This window comes from Halyomorpha halys, unplaced genomic scaffold (assembly GCF_000696795.3).
Source record: "Halyomorpha halys isolate HHAL.00 unplaced genomic scaffold, Hhal_1.1 Scaffold161.1, whole genome shotgun sequence".
Classification (NCBI taxonomy): Eukaryota; Metazoa; Arthropoda; class Insecta; order Hemiptera; family Pentatomidae; genus Halyomorpha; species Halyomorpha halys.
In genome coordinates this window covers 1,020,447-1,041,722 of record NW_027105190.1, presented here as the reverse complement: position 1 = coordinate 1,041,722, position 21,276 = coordinate 1,020,447, and the positions used below count along the sequence as shown (strand labels likewise).

The 21,276-nt window shown below is 28.6% G+C and overlaps 1 protein-coding gene across 4 annotated transcripts in view; it reads right to left on the bottom strand.

Annotated features, from left to right (window-relative positions):
* whd (carnitine O-palmitoyltransferase whd) overlaps positions 1 to 21,276 on the bottom strand; it is a 59,300-nt gene that overhangs the window by 8,674 nt on the left and 29,350 nt on the right. For 2 of the 4 annotated variants that reach the window (XM_014417558.3, XM_014417557.3), the window contains exons 2-13: positions 20,778 to 20,934; positions 16,886 to 17,016; positions 15,100 to 15,209; positions 13,576 to 13,742; positions 12,237 to 12,358; positions 11,608 to 11,809; positions 10,017 to 10,216; positions 8,966 to 9,170; positions 7,572 to 7,679; positions 6,944 to 6,969; positions 5,610 to 5,675; positions 706 to 768 (exon numbers count right to left, since the gene is read on the bottom strand). In XM_014417558.3, coding sequence (XP_014273044.1) covers positions 706 to 768; positions 5,610 to 5,675; positions 6,944 to 6,969; positions 7,572 to 7,679; positions 8,966 to 9,170; positions 10,017 to 10,216; positions 11,608 to 11,809; positions 12,237 to 12,358; positions 13,576 to 13,742; positions 15,100 to 15,209; positions 16,886 to 17,016; positions 20,778 to 20,918 — 1,541 coding nt within the window. In that variant the 5' untranslated portion in view covers positions 20,919 to 20,934. The remainder of the gene's footprint in view (positions 1 to 705; positions 769 to 5,609; positions 5,676 to 6,943; positions 6,970 to 7,571; positions 7,680 to 8,965; positions 9,171 to 10,016; positions 10,217 to 11,607; positions 11,810 to 12,236; positions 12,359 to 13,575; positions 13,743 to 15,099; positions 15,210 to 16,885; positions 17,017 to 20,777; positions 20,935 to 21,276) is intronic. The other 2 variants (XM_067049302.1, XM_067049303.1) reach the window with 2 other exon arrangements.

Below are 21,276 nucleotides of genomic sequence, written 5' to 3'. Positions count from 1 at the left end.
GTCTAAATAATGAAAATAAATTATCCTGAGACTTCCCTTGAGAATAACAAATAGAACAATGATATAATAACACAAATAGTATTTATGTTGTTGTTGAATTGTGGAATCATTTGTCCAAATGATCAGGTCACAAAGGCCTGATATTTTTAATTTTAGTGATTAAAGGATCAATCAACATCATGGACAGTTTAACATTAACTGGAATGATATTGATCATACTTAAAATATAAATTTTCTCAAAGATAAAATTTCAAATCATTGTAACAAAAACAAAATCTCTTACAAGTTGAGTAATTCATATTGATGACAGATAATAGCATGCTTATCAAATCAATATCATGCATATATGGCATTACTGAGGCAAAGATATTTTACAAGAATAAAATTAAACAAAGCAATAAAATTAAGAACTGAATCCAATAAAAATAATAGTTTTAAAAAAGTGGAAAAACACATTAACCATGCAAAAGAATACATGCAGTACCATGACAAAAACTTCTTACTTCTAATCTTCTTTAAAGCCAAACTATTAACAGAAAAAATCTCTAGCAAAAACAAACCACAAAAAAAAAAAAAAAAATACTAAAACATTTGGTCACTCAAAAACATAAAACTACAAAACACAGAATCAATTTCAAAAAGACAAGTGTATCAACTCCAAAACAACAAAAACAAAAAACAAAAAAATAAATAATTAAATTTTACCCAATTTCAATTTCATTAAAAACTACATGTTCCACAGACTGGCTCATAATTGCTGCATCCGCCCTGGTAACACTCGTAAAATTAGTACATCACTTTAAAAAAAATATTTTTTGATTGAAATGACATCAGAACAGTTTAAATTGAAAAACAGGTTTATATTAGTTTAAAAATGGTATCACATTTAATGGTTAACTCATACAAAATAAAACTGAAGTTCATGAACATATCATCTTAACAAAACAAAACTAAAATTTTAATAACAGTATTATTTCAATGCTTAAATTACAACCCTAGCCCGAACCAGATATCACTCCTTCCATTATAAACTCTCTAACCACTCAAACCCCCTAGTTTCTAATCTTGTATCCTCTTCCATTCCTGACAATCCTCTGAGGTGCCTGAAAAGAAGATGGCCACGAGACCGCTAATGTAAAATGTCATTAGAGTGCTACCAATGGGTAATTTCTCTACACGCCTGTAACACTCAAATTTAACTTAGATCAGATTTACTAAATGTATAATAATAAACAGTTGTAAATAGCAATAAATAAATATTAAAAAAAAAAAATTACAACCAACAATATAAATCAAAATATTCTTGAGCACAAAAGTATTTTTTTTTTGTAAACTAACATGAAGATATAAATCATATGACTCACTAAGGAGCTGTGAAATGAACATTTAATTAACCATTCAATAATAGTTTATAATAAAATCTATCCTCTATCTCAGTGGTTCCCAAAGTGGGTGGTAGCACCCCGGGGTGTCCCAAGCGTATGCCAGGGGTGCTGTAAGCAAATGGGACTTTCTCAAAATTTTACAAAACAAAAAATTAAAATTAAAATAGCAATTCATTTATTAATTTTGCACTGTATTTTACTTATTTTCTAATGTATTTTTTCCTATTTCCTATGTGTTATTCTTAATTTCCTCCCACTTCCCACCACAATTTATTTATTTTTTCCAGTGCTGGTCTTGCGCAGTGCAGTCTTACATTATCATGTTGGAGAATAATGCCTTTTCTATCTACGATTACTGGTCACATTTCAATTAAAGATTGATTTACACAATCCAATTTGTCACAGTAAAGGTCACTAGATTCACAGCTGGCCAGGTTCCATCACTTCAAAATAAGCAATACCACAAGTACTCCATCAAACACACAAAAGGGCCTTTTAGGGGTGTAAACCTGGCTTAGCAGTACTTTGGTGGTGATTCATTTGGCTTTGCATTTGGAAAGGGCCACTGCCTTTTGCATTTTGGATTATCATAGAGGACCCATTTTTCATCTCCGGTGATCAAGTGATCAAAAAATGCTTCTGTATTGTGCCACTGAAGCAATAAGTTGCATATGGTGAATCAGTTGCATTTGTTCTCTTTGGATAGATTATGCAGGCTCAAACACCTGCACCTCTACACTTTTTCCCAATCTCCAGAAAATGTTCTTGGATGGTTGACCAAGGTGGGTTAAGAAAGCATGCACTCAAAAACCATGCAATGCCAGATATGTATGTACCTCTTCTGGTATTTGGCTGGACATTTCACCCAAAATTGCAAAAAAAAAATTAATTTAATTATTTACAACTAAAACAAGTCACTATAATATAACAAAAATAATATATGCAAAAATAGTCACTAGTTTTTGTCACGACTTTGATGTACACAATGAGCTGACAAATGACAATCAAATAGTGACACGAAAAAAAAAAAAACAACATTAGTTTCCAGTCCCCTCTATATGATTCTGAAAAATATATATATATAATAATAATAAACTTCCCATATTCCCTTTTCTGAATCATTAAACTGCACACAAATTGAGTGGTCCTAAAACGTCCATCTAAATGTATGTAAATTTAAAATTTTTATGGAATGTACAAAAAACTTCTAAAACTGCTAAACAGCCCAAAGAGGAGAAGAAGCTAAAGTACTTGAAAAGAATCCTGAAACATCAAGAAGGCGGTAAATGCTTTAGAAGTTTATTCAACTAATCCTCATGTCTGGTCGCATATTAGTAAAATTGCATGTTTCCTCACTGGGAAGAAATTTTGAGAATTTATGAAATTAATGTTAATCCGAACTAATGTACAAAAGGTTTTATTCTATTGAAATAAAAGGTCAATCAACTATATTGGATGATGATAATAATAAAAGAATTAGGGAATCCAAAAAAAGTTTTAATTTACTTTTTTATTTTATTTATTTTCAAAAACCATAGGGCATTGTTTTTACTTTAATGTAAGAACCCATGTTTCACAAAATAATAATGTTTTTGTGAATTCTAACTTTTAAAGTTATGGACAGAAGGCGACATCTAAACAATTTGGAAACTGAAAATGACAATCATTTCTCACTTTTATTTATTTTATTTTTTTTCAAGTTGCTGTAGACTCCAAGTACATTTCTCCAACTTTTCCAAAAGTATTCCTCCGATTTATATCACCGATATTGTCACTGTTTCCGTTCTCAACTATATTTGAAGCATGATAAAATTTTGAACAATTGAACTTGAATCAAAATAAGGGGAACTGTTTTTCTGCGCAAAATACACGCAATGCAGGGTAATTTATTTAATGTCTATGTACGGCAAATCAATATCAATTTTTAATGTTTCAAGTGTATTTTATCATTTCAATATGCTGTATACTATTAACTTTCTGGTGTAGTATAACAGAAATAAGGATTTATTAGTCAATTTCACTCCTTTTTTTTTTCTTCATGATAACTGAATTTACAAAAATCATGATACAGGCCTATCAATTAATTTTGTTCAAATGCTATCTGAATATCATCAGACTCCTGTTGGAACAAGCCTATTGATGACCAATTCAATTATAAATACTATTAATCACTCTAAATTTATTTACTTATTAATTCTGATTACAATACTAGTTTATTTATCAATTATCAAAAATGTATATGGTTGGAAAAATGTTAACACTAAATAGTAAAAATGAATGTAAAGAGCAGCAGATTTAGAAGAAGTAATAGAATTAATAAATAGTCAGTTCAAACTTTGGCAAAACTTATCAGATATACAATAAAAAGAGACAAAAACATAGGAATCCATAACAAAAAAAAATTTGGGGGATTAATATTTATCAATAATGCTCAGAATACGGAGGTATGGTAAAATAACAGATGAGAATAGTAATATTTATTTCCAATAATTCAACTGAGACACCTGCATGTAAAATACCTTTCCAAATCGCTTAATTTCGTAATCAATACATAATATTATTAGAAGTCATAAAAATCTTGCATAAAATTAAATACTACACTAATTCCAAGTTAATGCCAATATTGATTGAAACTAAAAAACTCATTCATTAGAGATATTCTGTAGAAGCCAAGGAGCATAAATAGATTAATTATTACAATTAAATAACATATGTTCATGTTTTATTGATGTTAACCTCAACTATTTATATTTTATATAATATTCATATAGATACGATTGAATATGAAATAAGTGAAATGTAATCAATATTTTAGAATAAATTTTGCTCTAACAACAAACATGTCTAAGGGAATTGGAAGTTAGTTGATTGTTTATATAATTAAGGATAAGATGGTTCAAATGGCGATCAAAAAGGAACTTAAATAACTAGGCATAAAAACTATTGATTGATAGCCAACATTCTAACCCATATTACAGGGCTTATGTCTGTGTGACAACTGTATGAATACATAAAGTTCGTACTCAATAAAAATAGTTCTTAACTACCCATCACACAGATATAAAATCTCAAATGTGGATTAAAGGTCAACTATCAATAAAAAGTGTTTATACCTAGTTAAATCCTTTTTGACCATCTCACCTGTCCTTCATATATCCTTTATGTCATAGCTAAGCTAAAAAAATATTTTGTATCCAAAAACAAAACACAACTTTATTAAATGAATTTTAATATATTTAGAAGGCCAAAAATTGTCATCATTAACTTAAAAGAAAGTCAATGAAAGCCATTTCACACTTACATGGTGGGTCAGATTCCCCCCCCCCCATGCAACTAATGATTAAAAAAAGTCGAATGTTCCCAGACAGAAAATTGGTCGAACTGTACTAAAATGGCTTACAAACATAATAGGCAGACTCACCTGTTTGAATTTTTTTTTTAACCTTTAATTTAATATTTATTTATCCCAACCCTAACGCAATAGTTTAAGTCATTGAAAAAATTCTTATATTTTTAATGATAAATTCTCCATAGAAATAACTATGACAAGGAATAAGGGCTGTACAGAATCTATGACTGTACAATATTGTTAATGTATGATTAAGTATCTATATATAAGTAAAAATACATGAGAAAGGAACTCTATTGTAGCGATGATATTTCATCGTAAAGTTTTTACAGACAAAATTAACCAACAGGCACAGGACAGGAATTTCAAACAATCTGAATTTTAGCAGACCTTGATAACTTGAAGATTAAAGTAATTGCTAAAAACCACTAGTTGGTTGTATTTTTAGTAAGATAAAAAATAATTGTCAAGAACAGGTATATAGAAGGATAAAAGTTGTACAGCCAAGATCTCAATGGGCTGATTTGATGTCCACTCAATGAGCATGAAATAACAGAGCAGCAATAAACCGATGTGGATTGCAGTGACACAGTAGTAGAAAGAGGAATAAGAGTAGTTATAAATGCTTAAATGAAATTTCCACCTGCCCACTAAAGATTATCTCTGTAATATTCAATTTTAAAACAGAGCTAGTTAAATATTTACACGGTATCCGTATACAGGTAAAGAAAAAGTTAGTAGATGTCTGGGTGATAGCATTAGAATATTAATAAAAGGAAGAAAGCAGCTAAAACTAGAAAAGCACAATATGAAAAGTTGAGGCAAAGATCAGATGAGCAAGCAGCTAAACAATCCCATTTTGCTACTTGTATTACCAGTTGCCGCTCGTTTCTTCAATGATGGTAAATTCCCAAAGATGTGATGTGACTGCAGCATCAGCCCTGCAATTTTGTCTTTCTTTAACAAACATTTATCATTTAGCTATTATAATTCCAACATGATCAACCAACACAACAATAGTTCGTGAAAAGTTTTAAAATGGATTAATTAAACAAACAGAGTATTTAGAAACAAAAATAAACATTAAAATGTTTTCAGGATCGTTGAAGTTGTTTATTGGGTTTGACGATCTTATGTACATGGAAAGGGAGGTTATCCAACAGGTTACCAACCTTTATGGAAAGAGTAAAAAGCTTGAAATTTATTCTGTAGTTCCTCCACAGAATATAAGTCAACATTCCCCATCATGGTTCAAACTGGCTAATAATAAAAGTTCATTATTAATTCTACTAATTGTATATTACAATTAAACAAAAATATTAATCATCAGTATAATATATTTTTCCAAGATTAGGGGAGAATGATACAATTTACCACCATGGAGAATACCGCCACACCCTGCTTTTGGTTCTGTATCATGTTTCCTAGCAAATAGGTAACACCAAATTGGCAACTAGTTAAGCTTCAGTAGTACCGTCATTATTTATCGCTTTTTTCTGATACTATAAATGCAAGATACTGCCATTTTGAATGTATATTTGTTATATTATAAAACAAATAATTGGCATATTTAAGAACTAGTATCAAATTTTCAGATAAAATGAAGCTACAAAAATAAACTTTCTCTTAATGTGGCACCATTACCCCACACTTCCATAATCAACAGCAGTGATTGTATTTTTCTTCAATTTGGAATAATTGAAACTTGAAATATAGTCTCTACCAGTTTTTCTAAGGCATTCATTTAGATTTAAGGTAATATGTGATTATAATATTTTATAATTCGTTGAAATCAAAAATAAAATTTTTTATTTGAAGAATTGAATACTCGGACTACCTGGAAAATAATAACAGTTTCACTTTTATAATCAGAAGCTATACAATTTTTTATATTCCGATGGCTTACTTCATAGTAGTGCTAAGTATATGGAAATTTTTTGACTAAACAGATTCAAATTTTATACCTAAATCTGTTTAGTCAAAAAATCAATTACAAAGTTGTAATTTTTCTACAAGAGAGAACCTTTAATTGTATTTTTCAAAAATTTGGTTTCTATGTACTTAGCACTACTGTGAAGTAAACCATCAATATTATAATCAGCAGGATCAGACTCACTAAAATAAACTGAAAGATAATTAAAGAAAAAAATTAATGAATCCAACAATAAAATTAATATTGTAATGAGAAATATGAAACTATTGACCTTACCAAGAATGTTCAGCATTGACACCAATCTAGACAGAAAAGAAAAGGACATAATGTCAAATATTATTATATTCTATACAACTTTATTTCAACTTTGTTTCAATACAACTTAGTATTATTATACTAAGTTGTATTGAAACAAAGTTGAAATAAAGATGTATAGAAACAATATAGTACAAGGTTATTCCAAAAGTAACATAGATTGTTAAATAATTAGATTAGATTAAATAAATATATTTAAAAAATAAATATGATACATTTTTCTTCATTTAGAGCAACAGGTATTACAGGAAAACAAAGAACATGGTTGTAAATTTAAGTGAAATCATTAAGTCTCTCCATTATAAAAAGGGGAGGGGTCTTGGTCCATGAGATCAGATTTTAGTATCCTTAACTTTACATTATTGTTAAATAAAAGAATCTTGTCTAATTCGAATTCATATTTTGAAATAAATATCTGTTCAAATGAATTAAAAAACTGATGGTGCTATGAGGTAATCTTAAATTTCTCATGCACTTTTCTAATTAATTATCTAATTGATCTTTAAATGCCAATAACACACAGAAAGACAATACACAGTGACTAAAATGAATTATCTTAAAAAAAGAATTATAATATTATCAAACGTACTTTTCCATTAGTTCCAACACAAAGAGTGAAAGACTTGTCAAACCATCGATCATAACCTTTTCCATGGAGAAGAGTACGCCCAAACTCATCCAACTTACTTGGTACATTCTACAACATAAATTACCATAACTGAAAAAACAGGTTTTAAATATTATTTAAAATTGTAATAAAATATAATAATAATAAGGCTTAATAAACCCAAAGATTGAGTGCAAATAGTGCCAAAAAATTGCCAAATACCTCTATCCGCTGGACGACATCAAAACCAAAATTTAAACCCATCATAATCTCAAGAAGAGATAAAATTTACCTATTAGTAAATGTTTTCAAGGTATGATAAGGGGATCTCTAATAATGAGAAGGACGGGAATGGAAGATTCCCTGTAATTATTTTTGGAGTTATGACCTCCTTAAGAGATTGTAACGTTATCGCACATCAACGAATAACTTTTATAAATAAATATTTTAAAGGCAAGATAAGAAATTTAAAATAAGGAGTGGCGGGATCATGCTGATTCCTACTTTTAGCTAATTTTACAATATAGCTTAAAACAAGTACATTTTTCCAAAAAGACTGTTCAACTCACAATTAGTTAATGTTTTAAAGGCAAGATAAGGGAATCCTAAATCATAGGATATAAGTGTCAGACAGGAAGGGAAGATTCCCTTTGCTAATTTTTCCTCTTATCAATCCTTGAGGGATTGTAACACAGTGGTACATCAACTAATACTCGTAAATCAGAATTTTAGCTCTGAATATTCATCCATTAGTTCTGCTCAGATTACTTATCCAGTCCACAAAACTTACATGACTATTTCAGCCTATGATTCTTGGACATAGAAACTGAAAGCATGGTTTTTATAAAATTTCTCATATTTTGTGAGCTTAAGTATATCGGGGATGACTGCTTTAAAGCTGATGATGTACCATTATTATTCCACACACAACAAATTTAATTCCTATCAATATATAGACCATTATATTACAGTTAGGAATAGGAATTCCCACTGATCCTGTTGCCAACCAACCTAATTTCGGTAGTGGATCTTTTCTTAATTCAACAGTTATTCAATTCTCTGAGTAGACCTTTAGATTTATTTTTATCTAGAAAAATAGATTTTTCCACAAAACAAAAAAATATCCATGTTAAGTATTGTTGGATCAAGTATCTTGAAACAGACCTGGCATAGACTTTTTTAGTTTTCATAATATGTTATTACAATTATTTCAGCCTACGACCAATAATTGACTGAGGCAGTATATTCCTCAGAATCTACTAAGTTACAATTTAAGTCGACAAGACTATGTCTAAGTGATCATGAGATTTGTATGAAAAGAATTGGTAAGGCAGTTAAAATTTAAAAATAAATTAATTTTAATTACGAATTATCACCTTATCAAATTCATATGGAACATCGTCAAGACAAACAATAAAAGCAGCTTTTTCAATAGCATCAAGAGCCTGCCTGTTGATGCCCTTAAAGAAATGTTCCTGTCGAGTTTGGGCCCAGTGAGCTCGATCACCTGCAGTAAGAGCCGCTAATCTTTCCTCACCAACACTTGGAGGAGTATCGTTGTCCAGGATATTCTGCATCTGTCTACAATAAACAGTAACTCTATAGTGATTGAAAAACTATTCTAGCTTATAATTACTAATGTGTTCTACAGAATTATTCTATCGTTATTTTTTTTTTAATATTTAAAAACAATGACTCCAGACATAAAATTGATTGTGCAAGTTGAGCCAATAGCTCTTGGCAAAATGCTTTTATTTAATATGACCAAATAACATTTTTAAAACTATTTAATAACAACACCCCATAAATGAGAACATAACCCCATAACATCAACTAACACATTATAATATCATAAATTTAATAATCCTTTGACTGGAAGAATCTTAAGGTATAAACTTGATTTAGTGAATGATAACAAAGAAAGGTAATTGTTCTCCTGCAATGTAGGACATTTGAAAAAATTTTTACTTATTAATGACAATAATATTATAAGAATTTAGCTAATAAGACTTATAGGAGAATAATTATATGTTAAAGATAAGTTTGTTGTTATCAGCAGCCTGAAGATGGGGGAAATCTCCCGAAACGTTGCTATGTAATATGAAATAAATTATTATATTGTAATAAGGAAGAAATTGTTATCATTCACTAAATCAAGTTTATAATATCATATATTATCATCATTTTCATAAATGATAATTGAAAAAGAAGAAGTGAATTTTAAAATGGTTAATAAATATCTCTAATTCTATTCAATAAATTATATGGTAATTTTTACCCATAAGTTTCCTCCAAAATTTAGTTTAGTATCAAGGGTAAAAGACTGAATTATCAAAACTAAATAAATATACCATAATAGCCTGATATAATATAAAAAAACAACAAAAATCAGCAAATCAAAAAATAATTATAATTACAATTACTCACATTTCTAATTCACAAGGAAGTAGTATTCTTCTGTTATGGTGAATAATAACCTTAAAAAATCTACCACGATTGTAAACAACAATGTGCTTTGAGTCTAGTAAATGAACTATTTTATCAGTCTCGACGCCAGGAACTCTTGTCGTATTGAACATTCTTTCATACTGCCAAGAGCACAATGGAATAACACCCTGAAGCATGATCTGAAACATAGAATTAGCGGGACAAAGTTAAAAATTGCATATTAAATACAGGCATATTAAAAAGTTATCCTGTTCTTCATCTGACTACTCTAATTAGATTGGTGATAGGGGTTCAACCTATTCCCCTCCAATCTGTCCATAACTTTAGATAAACTTAACTCACTAAGCTTTAACTGATTGCACTGATGGTGCAGATGACAATATCAGATTTTCCCACCTTAATATTACTAAACTCCTCATATCCAAGGAATTCAAAAATAGAATCAGTTCTGTCTAATTAATGCTTTTATTTATTATTTAAATTTAATTTTTAAGTGTGATTTAATCAAATTATGATCATTTAATGTGACATCTTGTTATTTTACCATATTTTCTAGAGTATTAACCTGTTTAAATTTTATTAAACAGAAAGGTAGAAACATTGTTTTATGATCTAGTACTTACTGTCAATTTACTATATAGAACCCTTAATAATTTTCTTTTGACATTAAAAATTATGCAAAAATACAAAACATAATTTAAGAAAGGAGCGATTTTTAAAAATCAATGCATGAACTAAAGAGAAATTTGAACTTAGTTTTGTTTTGATATAAATGATTATGCGATCTATAAATAATCAATTTTTTTTTTACTATAAATTCTTAAAAATACATTTAAAAAATTTATCTGCGCATATTTCACAGAATATTATACTTTTAAAATCTCAGGAAAATACTTTAGGAATGAACTATAAATCAATTTATTATATTTTAAGACTTAGGATTGAAATAAAAATATTAATTATATCCATAAGGATAACCATCATTTTCTAATCAGACTAGAAATGCTTTAGAACTATTTAGTTTTATTATTATTAGTTTAAATAATTATTTAAACTTTGAAATAAAAGTTAATCAATACATGTCATTTCAGAGGTAGCGCTAGTGCCACCTTCAGCCATCTATTCTACCTCTTTTTAGTACTGAATAAGGCCCTATCAAGGTCACAAGTGTTTACCAGCCCTTTTTTCCAGCAGTTTATTATCAAATTAAACTTGGTGATTAAAATAAGAATAATAATAGTAAATATATTTCAGTGTTTTATGTAAAATAACCTGAGATTAAATTCATTTTAATACATAGTAACATTTATGTATGGTTAGTTATAATAAACTACAAAGAATACTAATACAAGTTAGTATCGTAGGAATAAAGGTGTTTTCTCTGAACTTTCAAGATGTCAACTAGCTTCAATTAGTTTTTAATGTTCCTGATACCTTTTGTAATCTTTCAAATTGTTCACAGCGTCAAGTAAAACAGTAAGAAAAATAATTTAATATAACTACTTCACTGAACTAACTTGCTTGTATGAATTATTATTCATAGGAATTCAATTTAGACAATGAATCATACCGGCTCCAACTCCTGTCGTTCAATCAGCCTTCGGAATTGAAGCATTGAGTATATGACAACAGCAGCCCTGGCTGCTTGGTTGGTTGTAGGGTGCATGAAGAGTGTATCTATTCCGTAGAAATTTGAATTGATCATAAGAGGAGATCTTCCTCGCAAGTAAACATATTCTTCCCACCAATCCGAAACATAATTTGTAGCCCACCTGAAGCATCAAAACAAGAAGTATAAATTAATTTAAACAACATGATTCTTAACTAATTTTGAATAAGAAAGAAGATAAATTCTGTTGAGTGCTCTGGTCCACCCAGGATTTCACTTTACAATTTCTTTGTAAGTAGTTTTAAACAATAATAAAGGTTATTATTACAATTAGATAATGGGTCAGAAATAATAATAAAAAAACACATACATGAGTTGAACTAGAGTGCATACACATGTATATCCTTATACTTATAAATCAACAGAAGCATAAATACTTTTTTCTAATTTTTTTTACAAATTACATAAGCTTTATTTACATTACCACTTATTTCTTAGAGGAAGCAGAAATATCAAAACTATTCTAACATTAAACTTAAACAAGCGATCTAAAAATATATATTAAATTTAGAGAAAAAGAAATGGTTTACCAAGATTTTAATACCAGGTATCTCTGCAGTTTTACACCAATACCATTTTGAAATTCCTGGGCAAGTTTTTCCATTCTTGTATACTGTTTATCGTCCAATAATGGTCTTACACTGCGAAGGTACTGAAATAATGTCCATAAATTATGAAAAGTATATTTGATTGTGTTAAAAGTATGGGATGAGAGATATAAACATATCTAAAAATAAAATATTCATTCAATGTTTTCTAAAAAAAAAAATTAGTATCAGCCTATCACTTTATTTCATTATGTACTATTTTATTTTTATCCCCAAAATTTATTTTATTATTTTATTTTATAGTAAATAATACATATCACATACCAATGATATAAGTATAGTACTCACACCTAGTAAGCATAATTAAATCTGCTTTATTAATGTAATCACCCCATGATTTGTTAATAATGCACAGACTAAAAAACAAAGAGGTTGAAATAAATGACAATAATAAACTAATTCTTCCAATAAGTCAGAAAAGAAGAACTTTAAAAATAAATGGAATATGGTCTGGGTGCAGTCAAATTAAACCCAAATAGTAATATTTTGTACTATATTTATTTGAGCCAACTTTTCGCCCCATGTTGCAGGGCTTTGTCAGGGCTAAAAAAGATACAAATACTTAACATAAGTAAAAAAGTAAATGGAAAATTACAAGGGTATACAATGAAATGTAAAAATTAAAATAAGAAAAATTAAAGATTATAAACAATAAATGAAAACAGAAATGGTAACAGATAAAAAGAAGAAATATTAAAGAAAATACAAATAAAGAGATGAAAAGGAATAAGAATAAAATCAAGAAAAAAAAACGACCGAGACAGAATTCATACCTGCTTTGACGGAAGTCAGAGTCAGAGTGAACCGTTTGTATTGGGAGGAGTGGGGATGGCAGTTAAGTACATCACATTTGAATTTAATTTTAATGTAAGCAGTGTAGAAAATATTATTTCAGAAGCCCACTTTCCTGTCATATCTTTTATTCTGGTTTTATTTTATAAATTCTCACCCCATACTTAATTTAATTATATTTTATATTTATTATCCTTCCTTTTTCTTTTATATTTATGTATCTTATTTTTTAATTTATATTTATGTGTTACCAGCTTACGTGTACTTACATTAATTACTTTATTATTAATTTTTCTATTATATAATTTACATACCTCTGTATCCCCACAATAAAATAATAATTGAAATATTCTAAAATTTAATGTATTTTGTGTAATAAAGATGACAGAGGAAGAAACATAACCAACTGAAGCTTTAAAAGCATGTAAAAATGAAACTATATAACTAATATAACTTTTCAAGAACTTACTCTTGCCATAGTCTCTTTAACCGATGGTAATGGTAACCTTGGCAATGATCCCTGATAGCTGTACAGCATTGGTCTGCTTGGCCCTGATACAAGTTTCACACAAAATAGCCATGCACGAGTTTTCAAAGATGGTTTCTTTCCTGGTCCACGAGATTCATACATCCATCCTGCAATTTCATGCATTCCAAAATATTAGTGACATTAATATAAATACAATTATAACAAGCCAATAAAATATAAAATTTACATAAAGTGAAAAAGACATCTTAAATAAATAATTTTAAAAAAAAAATTTTTCTTTTAAAAGTGGATAAAAATCAATTATTGAAACAATAGGATAGAATAGGATTTGATTTACGAATAATAATTGTAAATTTTGCCATCTGTTATTTAAAAAATATTTGCCTTAATATAAATGCTAAAATAGTTTGATTACTTATATTTTTTTAGCCATTCTGATACAAAATACAATAGAAGTAGACAAGAGGAACATAAATGAGAAAAATATTAAATTTGAAAAGTTATGTTGACTAATCAATGGCCAATAACAGTTCCTCGTTTTTCATAATATCTTGAAGAGTTCCAAATTAAACCTAAAGACATTTCAATAGACCCCTGATAAAGTTTCACTTCCAGTACATGAACACACCCTTAAGGGTGCTTTGGGAACTGACTAGTTAAAATTTTGAAGTTTTAATCTGTTGATTAAATTGCACTCTCAAAACATAACTCAAAAATTTAAACTAGAGAAAATGGAATTCAAAATGTTTTATTTTTAATGGAGGAAATGGGGTAGCTCAGTAAGTAAGGCAACTTTCAGGACCAGGCTAAAATTATGCTATGGCAGATAATTATTTAATCTATAGCCATGAGTCAAGCCTGTGGGTTCGGGAGCCCTTCTGGGACAAACCCAGCCTCTATAAAGTAGTTACCCTAAATTGGGGGAAAGTCTGGAGGTTGAGCATGATCTTGAACAAATCACTTCCTTGCACAACCATTGTTAAAAAACAATACTTTCTTACAAAGTACTGAATCCCTAGCTCTTCGTGGGTTGTAGTGTTACAGATTTTAATTATTCTTATTTTTAATTAAATTTATTTTGGATTGAAAAACATGAATGAAGAGTATATTATTCTGATCTAATGTCTATCAATAATAAAAATTCTTCCGTCCAATGAACATTCCCTATTTGGAGTTCACATATTAATAAAAAATGAGTTCACTTGACCAATAAAACTACACATCATAGAAGAAACTATTAAAGATCCAAAATTAGAGCAACAAAATCCTAATGAACTTCAAAATTACAGAAACATAGTACATCATATCGCATAATGTATTGATAATCCTAAGTGTTTTATACCTATTAATTAACTTCTATCAATTTTAACCATATAATTACTTTGAAATGTTTAAAATGTATATTTTTAAAAAAAAGTTTTATGTTATTTACTAACCATTGTTTTATTAAATGAATATTACACTAAAAAAATTAAAATAAAAATTCTTCAAAGACTTACTAACCTTTGTACATAAAGAGAGCCTTGAGAGCATACTTCAAAGAAAGTGAAAAGCCCAAGAAGCCGATAGCACTCAACCCGGCGCATGCTGCAATCTCGTACTTAATATCTTTGCTGTAAATTGATACAGAATAGTTTTTAATAACTTTCTGAATAGTTTTTCATAATTAATATTAAATATAGAAATAATCAGATCCATATAGGATGGAAAATGAAAAAAATATTTCATACAATTAACTAAAAATAATTTCAAAGCTGTGAGAGTAAAAAAGGTTTTAATTTTAAAAAAGGATGATAAATTTATTTCCCCAAAAAGATGTTCATGCAGGTAAAAGAACTTTTTAAATTTATTATGGCAGTTTGAATAGTAAAAAGATGGATCAAATAAGTATGTTTATTGATTTGAGGGAATTTAATTATTAATTTTAATCTAAATCAAAACTTTTAAAGGAAAAGGTTTATTTACATTAGTTTCCTGTCCACTTAAAAAAATAAATAAATAAATAAAATAAGAATTAAGACTCATTAGATGTGATCAATTTGAAGTTTTAAATGATGTAATTATATCTGTGGAAATTATAATACAAAATAAAAAAGGCACAATTGGCCTTGGAAGTTCAATAATAACATTCTATTAATTAAAAGTCTACATCACAGCAATTTTCTCTGTCGTATTAACTATTCAATTTTCCTAGTTATAATGTGGATGTAGCAAATATTTATAGATATATAAATTAACAGAAAATATATCATTAGGTGACTTAAAATACTCAATTAGTTGTTGTATATTTGTACAAAGTAAAATGAAACTGGCAAAAATAAAGTTAAAAAAGATTTGTTTGAATTACGAAATTGATAATTTATCGTATCTATAAACAAAAAAAATTCTTTTATTTTTTTCTACCCTAACAAATTCATTATTTAATGTATTATAATATCATTCAATAGTAAAATATTACTTTTTCACAAGTATAATGACTTTTTTGATGATGCATAAACGTAACATTAGAAACAATTATATAAATGCTTAAAGTAAGACGAGCAGAATATGTGAGGAATTAAAATGTATCATTAACCATCTTCAAAACAACAAATTCACATAATATAAATTTAAAATATTTTTATATTGAAGATTTAGTGGTAATCTAGTGGTTTGCACAATATTCCTTAGCTTAGAATCTCTTGAAAGAGACAAGGTATTAATAAATATTCATAATTATTAATAAATAAAATTAATGAGGCTCTATATGGGAAAAATATATAAAAGTGTCCCATAATAATAAATACCTTCTGATCTACACCCTTACAAAAAATTCTTTGCGCGAATGAAACGCTGTAATTTTACACCATTTTTCTTAATTATTTTTTTTATATGCACTACATGTCTGAAAAAATTTTTGATGTTACCTTAAGCCATGATTATCTAGAAAGATTTTTTGTGAAAAAAATGTTGGAAAAGTAAAAGTTCATAAAGATATTTGGGCTACTTATTGGAATAACAGGGGGGCTATAGATTGGAAACATGAGTGACAAGTATTTGGTAGGGTTGTAGTGTGAATATATTTCTACGGCGGAAGGCGTTTATCAGGGAACTTTTATGTATCTTATCCAGATAAGAATCTTCAGTAATGTGATTATCCTGATGATAGTACTAAAACTACTTTTAATCAACAAGATTTGAGGAGGCAGCAGGAAATTGGTTGTAAAATAGATTTAACATTGACCTAATCACAGTTTTTGAAGATCATCTCACTGTAAATAATATTATATTAAATAAAATTATTGCTTACTTTGGTATCAGTCTTAATATTTTGTCCAACCCAGGTAGTTCTATGCCATAGTAGTGAGAGCCCGAAACAACGGCAGCAGTAGCAAACAGAGAACTGATTGGAACAGGATAAAATCCAGTCTTCAGATTGTTCTATCAACAAGGTTTAAAATGTTTAGTTAAGAAATAAATCAAAGTCCCAATCCTATATTAAAGCTATAATACAAATCAATTTTTATAGTTTAATAAAAGACACCTCAATGATAGTAAACGTTTCATTTAATAAAGTTTTAGGAAGAGAATTATTACTTTTTTTTTAGTCCATGTATCTAAACCTCTAACACCTTCAGATCAATACATATATTTCTTAATACATTCTTTCCTACCATAAGTTCAGGCATTATGCACATTTCAAGTTTCCTCAATCTATTTTTCTAAATCAATCATTAAATTAACTAGTTCATTTTTCATAAAACTTTGCTATAATAATAAGTTCACATTCTTCCCTTATATTGTATTCTGTATCTTAAACACATCTGATGCAAATTAAGAATTAAATTGGCAAAATAAGGAACGAATTTAATAATTACTAATTTTAAAATGTTTTAAACTTACAATTACAAATAGAATATTTTTTTTTTAATTTCAAGAGATGACGTAGTTAATTTAACAATTGACTTAAAAAAGCGAACTGAGGCAACCTGAAGGGGTGGGGGAGGAGGGTTAAGACCCGAAACGTTGTTGGTAGTAAAGAATTCATAAAGAAATATATGTGTTAATCTAAAAGGGTGTAAATGATTTAGATTTCTGGGCCCTGTTTCATAATGAAAGCTAATAGTATTGGTTCATAAATACAAGTATAGAAACAACCTGGTAATAATACTAATACTTATTTTTCCAAATAGGGAAGACTATTAGTGATATTACAGGAATCAAAAAGTACTAGAGTTCAAAATTATGAGAGATAGTTGACCATAGATGACTTGTACAAGGAGAAGATGGTTGGGGGAGTGGTCAAAATGAAACACAAATAAGTTGATGTAACTTATTTAATTATGCCAACGTTTCGGCTCGAGTTTCTAGCCTTCTTCAGGGCTGTTAGCTTGAAATGCAATCGCCAAGTGATAAGTTACATCAACTTACTTGTGTTTCATTTTGATCGCATCCCCAACCATCTTCTCCTTGAAATAAAATTCAAGTTACTATTGTACAAGTCTTGGAGTTCTATCAATGGGTAGATTCTCCACATGTTTGTATCATGTCATAATATCACTTAGAGCAAATTTACTTGATGTGTATATATGTATACAGTTGTAAATAGCAATAAATAAATTATTATTAAATTGTACAGGTCAGTGTAATTTAAGTAAGTTAAATCTACAATACTAATAGTATTAGTTTGTACTATATTATCAAACAGGGCCCTGGTCTAATAATATTGTAATTATAAAAAGCCCTTTTGAAGTAAAATTTTAAAACATTTTACACAAAAAAAGTGTTGTTTTTTTAATTGATGATTATAATAAATAAAAAACAAATACAATTATTATATTCTAAATCGAAATGGCTTGTAACAGAACAATCATTTTTTTTTTTTTACAATTCGTAAAATATGAGCACAGCTTATGCCCAAAAGAATACTGAAAAATATAGGAGGAAACACCGAATTTACAAACAAAAGTCCATGAATCGATCACTTTTTTGGAATATTGTCATGTTTACATCACGAGTACTTAACATGATACAAAATGAAGGTCGGCCAACGACTAATTATTGCTTAAGTGCGAAAAAAGTTAACATCAAAGAGGAAACGGTTTTTCTTCCGAAAACTGAGTTTAAACAAGAAAAAAATTCACCTTAGAAATTAATAATAGATTTTAATGAACAACACTGCATTCAACTTACTTCATACTCATTGTGAGTACAGTATACTTATTTATAATGAGAAAGGTAATATTTTTTTTTTTAAATTTTATATAAAATATCCCACACCCAATTTGCATTGAATAAAAGCCTAAGATAAAATAAATAAAAAATACATTAATACCTAACAGATAACCAACAAATCTACCAATAGATAAATAAAGGTTGGGAACTTCTACTCTAAAAAGTCCAAGGAATAAAAGAAAAAAGGATAAAAAAAATAAATTTACTGTATTAATAGGGCGGAAGAAATGTTTTGAACTTGTATTTAACAGAATTTGGATGACAGATGTCGAAATTATCCTTGCGGATCCGGTAGACATGTTATATTATTTAAAAAAGCTTGTGGATAATAAAATTAAAATCTTTCATCAACCATAATAATGAAAAATTAGAAAATATAAGAGCTATCTTTTTTAACACATTCCCTCCTTCCCAGTTCAGAGATATTGCTAAAAATCCTCTTAAAAATTAAGATGAATCATCAATATGTAAAGAGAGGGTATACTTCAATTCTCATTAACTATTTAATAAAAATTATTCATTGGATTAAAACAAACTCATTTCACTATATCTATAGTAACACATAAAGGCGAAGAGTTTGTTTGAACACGTCATTTCAGGAACTATCAATATGATTTAAAAAATTCTTCTTGTGTTAGATAGCCTATATATTGAAAAAGGTTCTAGGTTTTATATCATCATGCTACTACTCATAGGAAAGAAGCGGTAATCGCATAAGTGACATTTTTAATGGTGGTTCATGATACTAAAGATGTGTACATGATAATAATAATGTAAACCTGGACGTAGGCAAAGTGGAGCCGCCCCCCCCCCCCATAGATTTTTGGGAATAAAGAAAATAGTGAACTTATTTGATAGATGATTGCTTTTTGCAAACATGCTATAATTAGTAAGATAACATTGTTGAGTTGGCATCTTCACGGATCACAATCACACCTTTGACAGGACAAGGTAGATATATCGATTCTTCGGTAAAAAAGGTAAGATTCAATAAAGGCAATTATTCGTCATATACTTATCTCTAAAAATAAATGAATAAAAAAGAACCTTTTTTTAGATTCCATTCTTCCTATTATAACTATAATACTATAATACAGTTTCCCACTTTAATAAACTCATTATGTTTGTTGATAATAAATTAAAGAAGGCAACCATTCTAGAAGAGGTGGTTAATATTTTTTTCTCACAATTCCAGAAGGCTGATGCTCTCATAGCAAACCTCTTTATCAACTCCTATATTTTTTATTTGTTTGTATTGCATGTATTTATGTACAATAATTAAATTTATTCTCGATTTTCAATAACTTATTGTAATTACAGCTAATAAAAATTTAAAAAGTAATAAATGAATTTTATGAAGTAGCAATAAAATGGTGGGGGAATTACATCTTGGAATGCAGAATTAAATATTTTTCTTTACTCAAACTTTCAGAATGGTCTGTGTGTAAAAAATGTGGGCTGAGGTAGGCTCCCCTCTTGGAAAAATCCTGCCTAAGTTCATGAATGTAAATAAAACATTTAAACCAATGCTAATTAAACAGAAATACAGCTTAAACGGTTGCAGACTAAATTGATTGAAAAAATAACAGCTGGCGAATTGCCAATTCCTTTCAATAAACAACATTCAAACTAACACAGCTGGGCAGTGGGGTTGTGATATTTTAAATAGTTTTTCCAATATGTTGTCGTTTTTCCATAATATCATTTATTAAATAAACAAAAACATTAACATCAGTCGACATTATTTAATATGTTTATGGGGGAATATATGATATTTTTGGTGATAGTGTGTTCTTAATACATACAAACACATTTGTTATTTTCAGTCTTGACAAATCTAATTGCGATTTCAAGGTAAGATCTTTCGATAAACAATATTTTTTACATCTACTTGTTTACAACTTCACATTACATTTTACATCCACAAGACCTCACCAAAATAAGAATACTAAGAAATGTATACTTGCCTTCAGCCTGGCTACTCTTTTCTTCCATGACCTCACACCAGAATCCCAGACGAGATGCAGAACCTCCCTGTCGAAGTTGACGTCCCATCCTTCGTGGGTGATTGCGAAGGAAAAGGCGACGGCCGAGTGGGCTTCTGCCATCTCGTCCTCTTCTTACCTGCACACACGAATATGGGTCAAAATTATGAATGAAAGATAAAAAAAAAAAAAAAAAAAAATTGTACATATTCAATATCAATCATAGAAGATCAACATTATATTAGTCGACTTCATCTTCGGAGACATATTTAAAAATACATCTACCAAAAAAAAAAGTGCAAAGGTCAGTAAGCTTCCTCACCATTGCTACTAGTTAGGTAGGTACATAATTACAAATATTTCAAGATTTAAGAATACATTTTATTATGTTAATTTTTTAATATTTGATTAAAAATCTTTACGCATGCCTATTATTAGACGTGAAGGCAATCGCTGGAAATTTCAAAGCGAAGTTGAGAAG